At 45.7% G+C, this 9,594-nt stretch overlaps 1 protein-coding gene across 1 annotated transcript; it reads right to left on the reverse strand.

Moving 5' to 3' along the window:
- Positions 1 to 6,477: 6,477 nt before the first annotated feature.
- LOC132229385 (chromatin target of PRMT1 protein-like) lies at positions 6,478 to 7,721 on the reverse strand. The gene has a single exon (XM_059686049.1). The coding sequence runs from the start codon at positions 7,431 to 7,433 to the stop codon at positions 6,675 to 6,677; it is 759 nt and encodes a 252-aa protein (XP_059542032.1). The 5' UTR covers positions 7,434 to 7,721; the 3' UTR covers positions 6,478 to 6,674.
- Positions 7,722 to 9,594: the final 1,873 nt, after the last annotated feature.

Consider the following 9,594-nt stretch of genomic DNA (forward strand, 5'->3'; position numbering starts at 1 on the left):
AAGCCTACTCAAAAAATAATTGAGGAGCTGAAACCGGTTTGGCTCAGTGGATAGAGCATCGGCCTGCGGACTGAGGGGTCCCAGGTTCGATTCCGGTCAAGGGTATGTACCTGGGTTGCGGGCACATCCCCAGTGGGAGATGTGCAGGAGGCAGCTGATCGATGTTTCTCTCTCATCGATGTTTCTAACTCTCTATCTCTCTCCCTTCCTCTCTGTGAAAAATCAATAAAATATATTTTTAAAAAAATAATTGAGGAGAACTTCCCAAGCCTATGACAAGAACTGGGCTTTAGAATTGACCAATCTAACAGAACACCGTATTATAACAATGCAAAAATACCTTCTCCAAGGTACATTTTATTCAAACTGACAAAAGTTAATGACTAAGAAAGAATTCTTGGGAAGATAGAGAAAAAATACTGTAAACCACAAAGAAAACCAGATTTTTTAACAGAAATGTTACAAACCAAGAAAGAATGGAATGAAATATTCAAATTATTGAAAGAGAAAAACCACCAGCCAAGAATAATATATCCAGAAAGTTATCCTTTAGATATGAAGCAGAAATAAAGGTTTTTCCAGACAAACAAAAGCAGATTGGATATATCTCCATGAGACCTATATTACAAGAAATGCTGAAAGAAGCTTTTTTAGGTGAAACAAAAAGGCAAAAGTATGTAAAACTTTGATTAAGATGACAGACAGACAGAAACAGAAACTTGCAACTCTATTTCTGAATATGGTATTAAACAACTGTAACAGAAATTTTAAAGGGGAAAAAGCAGCCCTAGCTGGTTTGGCTCAGTGGATAAAGCCATTGGCCTGCAGACTGAAGGATCTCAGGTTTGATTATGGTCAAGGGCACATACCTAGGTTGTGGGCTCGATCTGTAGTAGGGTCTGTGCAGGAGGCATCATTGATGTTTTCTCTCTCATCACTGATGTTTCTATCTCTATCTTTCTCTCCCTTCCCCTGAAATCTATAAAAATATATATTTAAAAAATTTAAAGGAAAGAAAGCATTTTAAAAGAGATTTTTACCATTTTAATATGTTTTCATTGATTTTTAGAGAGTGAGGAAAGGAGAGGGAGAGAGAAACATTGATGTGAGAGAGAAACATTGATCTGTTGCCTTCCATTGCCTTCCATACACACCCCGACTGGGGATCGAACCTGCAACCTGGGCATGTGCCCTGCCCAGGGAATACAACTGGTGTTCTTGATGCACGGGGTGACACTCAACCAACTGAGCCACACAGGCCAGGGTGGGAAAAAGAATTTTTTTAAAAAAACTATAATTTCTGTAATTTAAACCTAATGGTAACAAACTAAAAATCCCGAGCTGAGGCACAAAACACTACAAAAAAGAGAAACAGAGAGAAAAATATAGAAAATGGCCACACTAAAATAGCAGATAGAAGCACAGGGGAAAGAATTGAGTTACAGAGCAATCAGAAAATGAAATTGAAAAATGGCTGAAATAAGTCCTCGTCTCTCTCTATAAAACCCTAATATGCAAATAGACTAAATGGCAGAACAACCAAATAACTGGTCGCTATGACATGCGCTGACGACCAGAGGGCGTGCATGCGGAACATGGTGGGCGTCAGCAGCAGGTGGCAGAGTGCAGAACATGGTGGGCATTGGCCGCGGTGGGATGGTGGAGCAGGTGAGCGGGGGTGCCAGACCAAGGTGGGACACCAGTTGTCATCGGGGCAAGCCTCTGGTGGTTACTGAAAATTCACTGGGTGCTTGCACCTGCTGCTGGTGCCTGGCGCCAGCCCCAATCACTTGGCACTGTCAGCAGGTTTAAGTGGTGGCTGCTGGCCCCGATCACCTCTGAAGGCTTTTGCACTTCCCCTGGCTCCTGATGGACAATCAGGGCAGCATCTGCCACTTGCACCCAGTGACAGCACCAGCCCTGCTCATACCCACTGCTGGTGCTGGCCCCAATCGCGTGGTGTGAGTGGGGCAGGCACCATCAGTGCATGGGAGCAGCGGCGGCGGGAGCAGGGCTGCCGGCAGACAGGGCATCGTGGGCTGCGGCTGCGGCCGGAGGAGCCTAGCCAGGGTGCAGAGGATGGGCCAAGACCCGCCCCTGTTCCCACTGAAGCCTCGCAGCCCACAGTTCCTTTCAAGGTGCACAAATTCATGCACTGGGCCCCTAGTATATCAATAATCACCCTAACGGACTAACCTCACCAATCAAAAGGCACAGAGTAGTTGGATTGAAAAACCAGACCAAACTATATGTTGCCTTCAGGAAACTTATCTCAGTTACAATGACAAAAATAGGTTTAAAGTCAGCAGGTGGAAGATAATACTCCAAGCAAGTGGCAACCAGGCAAAAGTGGGTGTGGCTGCACATATGTCATTGAGACAAAGATGGACATTTTATAATGATAAAGGGGACAAGTCATCAAGAAGATGCAACACATTGCCCTAGCCCAGTGGTTGGCAAACTGCGGCTCGCAAGCCACATGTGGCTCTTTGGCCCCTTGAGTGTGGCTCTTGCACAAAATACCGACTTCTGCGCATGGGCCACGAAGTTTCAATCGCACTGTACATGTGTGCCTGCACGTGGTATTTTGTGGAAGAGCCACACTCAAGGGGCCAAAGAGCCGCATGTGGCTCGTGAGCTGCAGTTTGCCGACCACTGCCCTAGCTGGTTTGACTCAGTGGATAGAGTGTCGGCCTGCAGACTGGAGGGTCCCAGGTTCGATTCCTGGTTAAGGGCACATGCCCGGGTTTCGGGCTTGATCCCACATGGGGGGCATGCAGGAGGCAGCTGATCAATGATTATTTCTCATCATTGATGTTTCTATCTCTCTCCCTCTCCCTTAAAAAAATATATATTTTTTTCAAAAAAGAAGATGTAACACTTATCAATATATATGCACCCAATCTGGGAGCACCAAAATACATAAAGCAATTACTAACACACCTAGAGGGAGAAACTGACAAAAATCAATTATATTAGGGAACTTAAATATCCCACTGACAGCAATATAGACTATCCAAACAGAAAGTCAATAAGGAAATCTTGACCTTAAATGACACAATAGAGCAAATGGACATACTATTTATAGAACTTTCCACCCCCTAATGATAGAATATACATTCTTCTCAAGGATATACCATAGTTGGGGCACAAAACTAGTCTCAATAAATTTAAGAAGATTGAAATTATACTAAACACTAGAAACCCAGGGCATGAAATTTGTGCACTTGGTTGGGGCGTGGGGGTGTGCCCCAGCCCAGCCTGTGCCCTCTTGCAGTCTGGGAGCCCTTGGGGGATGTCCGACTGATGGCTTAGGCCCGCTAAGCTGCCAGTTGGAAATCCTTAGCACTGCTGCAGAGTTGGGAGAGGCTCCCGCCACCGCTGCTGCTTTTGCCAGCCATGAGCCCCACTCAGTGCTTCCGACTGAGCGGTGCTCTCCCCTGTGAGAGCACGCTGACCACCAGGAGGCAGCTCCTGCATTGAGTGTCTGTCCTCTGGTGGTCAGTGCGTGTCATAGCGACTGGTTGTTCTGTCATTCAGTCAATTTGCATATTAGCCTTTTATTATATAGGATAATTTTTTTTACCACAATGTTATGAAACTGAAAATTAACTGCAAGAAGAAAGCTGGAAAAACCACAAATATGTGGAGAATAAATAACATGCTATTAAAAAACTATTGTGTCAAAGAAGAAACAAAAGATCAAAAGATACATAGACACAAATGAAAATAAATATATGACATACCAAAATTTGGGGGATATAGCAAAACTGTACTAAGAGGGAAGTTTATAGCATTACAGGCTTACCTCCAGAAATAAGAAAAATGTCAAAAATCTAACATGTTGTCTTGAAGAATTAGATCAAAAAGAGTAAATGAAGCCCAAACTTAGTAGAAGGAAGAAAATAATAAAAATTAGAGCAGAAATAAATGAAATAGAGAACAAAAAGACAATAGAAAAAATAACGCCCTGGCCAGGTGGGTCAGTTGGTTGGAGCATTGTCCTTACACCAAAAGGTTGTGGGTTTGGTTCCTGGTCAGTACACGTACCTAGTCGTGTCTATTTCTGGTAGGGGATTATACAGGAGGCAACCAATCAATGTTTTTCTCTCATATTGATGTTTCTCTATCCCTTCCTCTCTCTCTTTCTTTAAAATCAATAGACACATATTTTTGGTTGAGGATTATAAAAAAATTGATGAAACAAAGAACTGGTTGTCTGAAAAGGTAAATAAAGTTGACAAATCTCTGGCTGACTTACTAAGGAAAAAAGAGGAAAGATTCAAATAAGTAAAATCAGAGATGAAAGGAGAGAAAGTATAATGGAAGCCACAGATATACAAAGGACTATACAAGATTATTATGAAAGACAATATGCCACCAAAATTGATAGCCTATATAAAATGGACAGATTCTTAGAAATATATAACCTTCCTAGACTGAGCTTTGAATTGGAAAATCTAAATAGACCAATAACTAGTAAGGAAATTGAAACAGTAATCAAAAATCTTCACACCAAAGAGAAGTTTAGCACCAAATGGCGTCTGCAAAGTCTACCCAACATTCAAAGAAAATTTATTAACTCTCCTCCACAAACTCTTCCAAAAAAGTTGAAGAGGATGGAATACTTCCAAACTCATTTTATGAGGCTAACATTAAACTGATATCTGAATCAAGCAAGGATAACACACACACAAAAGAAAATTACAGACCAGTATCTCTGATAACGTGGATGCAAGAATCCTAAACAAAATATTATCAAATCAAATACAATACATTAAAAAGGTATTACATAATAATCAAGTGGGTTTCAGTCCAGGGGTGTAAGGATGGTTCAAAATATGCAAATTAATCAATGGGATACACCACATCTATACTAATAATGGACAGATATGTAAATTGACCACCCCTCCACAACGCCCACAGCCAATCAGGAGTGAGTATGCAAATTAACCTGACAAAGATGGTGGGCCTGTGGGCAGTTCGCATGCTTGCAGGTGCTGAGCGGCCAGGGGCTTTGGGGCCTTGGAAGAGTAGAAAGTGGACAGAAAGCAGGCAGCTTGGGGGGTTTGGCTCCCTCTGTTGGTCCCAGCAACCGAGAGAGCCAAGCCCCTCAAGTCCCCAGACGGAAAGCAGAGTGGTAGAGCGGGTGGAGAGTGGGTGGCCTGGGGGGCTTGGCAGAGTGGGAGAGCAGACAGAGAGTGGGTGGCTTGGGGGGCTTGGCTCCCTCAGTCACCCCAGCTTCCTCATTGCTGCAGTGGAGACTGACAGCAGGGAGGAGGAAGTCCCACCCCCACAGAATCAGCCAGAATCAGCCGTTGGTCAGACAGCTCTCTGTGGCTAGCAGAGTGTCTGGTCCTGTCAATCTGGACCAGGGGTGGCTGAAGTTCCCAGTACTTTTGGTTTCTGCAGCCCCTGGACCAGAAGCAGAAACCAAGAGTGCGGGGAGCACCAGGAATTCTGGAAATCATATTTCTGGTGGCAGCCACTGGACCAGAAGCAGAAGCCCAGAGCACTGGGAGCACCAGGAATGCTGGGAATCATAGTTCTGGTGGCAGACACGTTGTGGGATCTGCTACCTAGACACTATAGCAAAGTGAGCCTGGAGCAAGTTACTGTTGCGGGTGGGGGATGGAGGGAAAACAAAGGTGAGAGACATAAGTAAAGTCAGAGTGTCGAGGAAAAATTAAAAGGAAGATATCCTGCAACTTCTAGGAAATCTCCACCAATGGAGCAAAGAAAAAAAAAAAATCTCTGTTATTCTGTAAGCACCAAACCAAACTGGGTTGGGGTCTCAGATAATTCTCTCATATGATTGCAGGACCTCAGGCCTCACCCACCTCAGAGAATCTGAATTTGTGTTTTGAGAAGATTCCCCAGGTGACTCAAATGCACATTAAAGCTCACAACGCATTGATATAGTAGTTAAGGTTGGGGCTTTGTAATATATGCCAAATGCTATATGCCGAGCAGTCCTGGCTCTGATCCCAAATCCTGCAAAATCCTAACTATTGAATTGGGGCAAGTTACTCTTGAGTCTCTGAGTCTCAGAATCCTCATTTGCAACATGTGCACAGAAGTACCTATTCTATAGCGTTGTTGATGGGATAAAATGAGCAAATGGACATCAAGCTTAGTCCCCAGTGATAGGGAATGATGGCTATGAAGATGATTACCATTCCCCTTTGTCCTCCTTCACCACCCTGGCACCTGGGGCCCAGGCCAGCGCCCTCAGCAGGAGGATTTGAGCTCCAGCCTGACTTGATGGTGCTCAGGAGAAGTAGCACTAAGCTGACTGATTTTGTGTTTGAGCGTCTCACTCATGAATGTCAATAACAATGGGTGCAACTGGGCAATATCCCACTTTTATTATTTCCTTAGGTATTTTTATTAATTCTATGCTATTAAAGGAATTCATGAGTTTTCAACTTTTTTTTCCTGGTTTTATTTTTTTTATTTTTATTTTTTTCCAGAGGAAAAAAGGGTTTCATACAATAGTTACCAAAAAAGTAAAAGGAACACACTAAATGCACACACCGGTGGCAAGCAAGTCCGCAGTCTATTGTGATAGGTCCTTCCAGCATCAGTCAGGTGGGCTCTTCTAATGTCATCTCACCGTTATTTACAGATGTGGTAACTTTTCAACAAGTCTCTCAGAGGAGGGAAGGCAGGCTTCAATCATTGGCTTCAGGATCTGTCTGTGCCATGTAGGCATCCAACTCTGCGTCCAGGTGTCCTTTTGTTTTCGACATGTACGCATCCAATTGGTTGTCCAGCTGTTCCTTGCTCGGTGCAGGGCGCGCAAAGGCACCTCTTCCTCGTCCACGGCCTCGGCCCCCAAAGCCCCCTCTTCCCCGACCTATGATACCCCGACCTCTACCACCGATTCCGCCACGACCCCTAGCTCCACGCCCTAGGCACCCTCGCCCAGGACCTCCACCAGCTCGAACACCAACTCTTCTTAAGCCCATTCGGGGAGCTACGGCTCGTCCACCTCGGAGCAGGTTTTGACCTCGGAGCAGGTTTTGACCTCGGAGCGACATCCCGCCCCTAAGTAGGGTTCCTGTGGCACGTCCCCCACGTAGTCCTCCTCTAGGCCAGCCGCTCTGGATTAGCGGTAGGCCTCCTCCTCCGATCGCTCCCCTGGCCAGGGCCCCTGTGGGTAGGCCTAACCGTGCCTGGATGTTACTCTTACCCAGGTGCTGCTTTAAGCTCTGCTTAAGTTTTAGTGTTGCCTGGACAGAGGGCCTGTTTTCCATCTGCTGGGCCAGTCTTCTGTTTCTGGCACTGGCCAGCTGCTGCTGCTGCTGCATCGAAGCCCGAATATTCACTGGCATCGGCTGTTTGTCCTTCAGCATATTAGTAAAGCGCTCATTTAGAGACATCTTGGTGGTGCTTTTTAGCACAACTTTCGGTGCGGACTGTGCAGCCATCTTCAAATCCTGAGGATCGAAGGAAAAGGACGCCAGTGCTCCTCCCGGGGCTGCCACGACGGCTGCGGAAGGCGGGCCGGGGCCGGCCGAACCTGAGTTGATGGTGAAGGGGCGCGGGTGAACTGGTTTGGTTGGCTAGATGCTAAGTGGTAGACTGCTAGGTCAGTTCGCTGTTGGCTGGCTGTCTGCTGGGCTCAGCGGGTCCACCTGCTCACACGGCCTGCCCTTCTCTGCCTTTCGTCAGTGCCACCGCAACCGCTGCCACCAACTCCTGCTCGGTGCCCAAACAGAATGCTGGGGCCTGCTCCTTTGAGTGAGTCCCTGAAGTGTGTCTCCAAGAAGAGTCTCTGAAGCCAGTCTCCTACCAGTTAAATGCTTAGTAATGTGATCCTGGCCTATATATACCACTAGGAGGGTGAATCTCTTTAAGACCTCACCCACCAAAGCTCCTCACTGGAGATGGGACACGTAGGTGAGGGTAGGGGTAAGTGGATCTTCAGAAGTCAGCTTAATGTAATCTCTTCTTATTTCTGCAGGCTAGGAGGAACTAACGTTGTTGATATGCATAATCTGATTTGCACCTTGGTAATCCTCCCTTGAATTTCTCAACACCCTTTATTCCCATTTGCCTGAGGATTAAACTGAAATTAAAAGTAAAATCTTGCCCTGACTGATTTGGCCCAGTGGATAGAGCATTGGCCTGAGGACTGAAGTGTTCCCAGGTTCGATTCCGGTCAAGGGCACATACCCAGGAGGCAGGCTCAATCACCAGTGGGGGGTATGCAGGAGGCATCAGATCAATGATTCTCTTTCATCATTTGAGTTTTCAACTTTTAAATGCAACTCATTAAGAAAATGCAGTTTTTAAAAGTTATAGTTGCAAGTTCTGGGCCCTCCGAATAAGTGTCCTCTCAAGCAAGAGTTGCATCCTACCCGAGGTATCTGGTATCTAGTGGTGGGCAGAGTAGACATGGCAGGGCAGCAGGGTTCAACTAACAGTGTTGGGGGAAAGCAGGTATTGAAAAGGTACTGACATGACAGCAGAACTGGGTTCCCATGGGTGGAGCTGCACATGGCAGGCAGAAGTGCCTTCAGCACAGGGATATGCTGTTTTGTCAGTGAACTCTTGACCCTCATCAGATAGATAGATGTGATATCCCAACATTCAGTTGATCATAAACTGGTCATATGGCACGTGGGCTGCCATGCAGATTGCGTGCTGTAGAAAAGTCCCTTCACTGTCTGCAGATGCTTGGGGAGCATGAAGCAACTTTCCAGATAATTCAGTCCCTAAGAAGTCTTCGCTTTCCAGAACATGAACTCCTCTAAGACCTTCCCTGCAAATCTGCAAACTTTCCACAAGTTTCAATAACTACTCGTGGCTTCTTTTTTAATATTGATGGGTAGCTGGGTCCTGGAGAGCTTGAAAAGACCCCTAGTTTTGCCAGCAGACTGAAGAAGGGAAACAAGTCACTGGAGACAAAGGGGCAGAGTCACGGTTTGGCGGCAGCGGGAGAGAAATAGTGTGTGACCAGGTCTCAAGCCGTCTGCGTTGGCTCTGGATGACAGTCTGCTCTTGCTCCACGGACCTTAATTGGCTGATAGAGTGATTGCTTTGGCCAAGGGTCCAATTAATACCCAACATTTGGGGATTGGTTTTCCAACCCCAGTTGGATGAGTTTCTTGGCAAAAAGAGTAAGCACTGTAAATTCAATCCACTTCCTTAACTCTGCACCCACTCTATAATGTAGGGATATCACTCTGTCTGGTTAATTCCAGACAAGGCTCATGAGCAGATGGAGAATTTGGATTTTCAAATAAAAAAAAAAGGCATAAGTGAGTGTGAGTTTTTTACAGATACCTTGATATTCCATCTTGTGGAAAATATACCAAGTTCCAATATAATAGAAGGAGGCAAAATTGCAAGAGAGAAACAGAGCTTATACAGGTCCACGCTTGCTGAGAATGCACTGACCAGAGCCTGCTGTGACTAGGAGCCCATGGGGATCTGCAGTAAATAGAGAAAGTGCCTAAGATGGCAATGCCGAGGTCACAGCTTGGAGGTGGGACTGCACACTCCAGGACAAAGGAACACACATACTTCGGTCCTCGGGTTCAGATCTAGCTCCAAAGTTTTCTTAAGTTGTGTACACTTGATTAA

This window comes from Myotis daubentonii, chromosome 3 (genome assembly GCF_963259705.1).
Source record: "Myotis daubentonii chromosome 3, mMyoDau2.1, whole genome shotgun sequence".
NCBI classification, from domain to species: Eukaryota; Metazoa; Chordata; class Mammalia; order Chiroptera; family Vespertilionidae; genus Myotis; species Myotis daubentonii.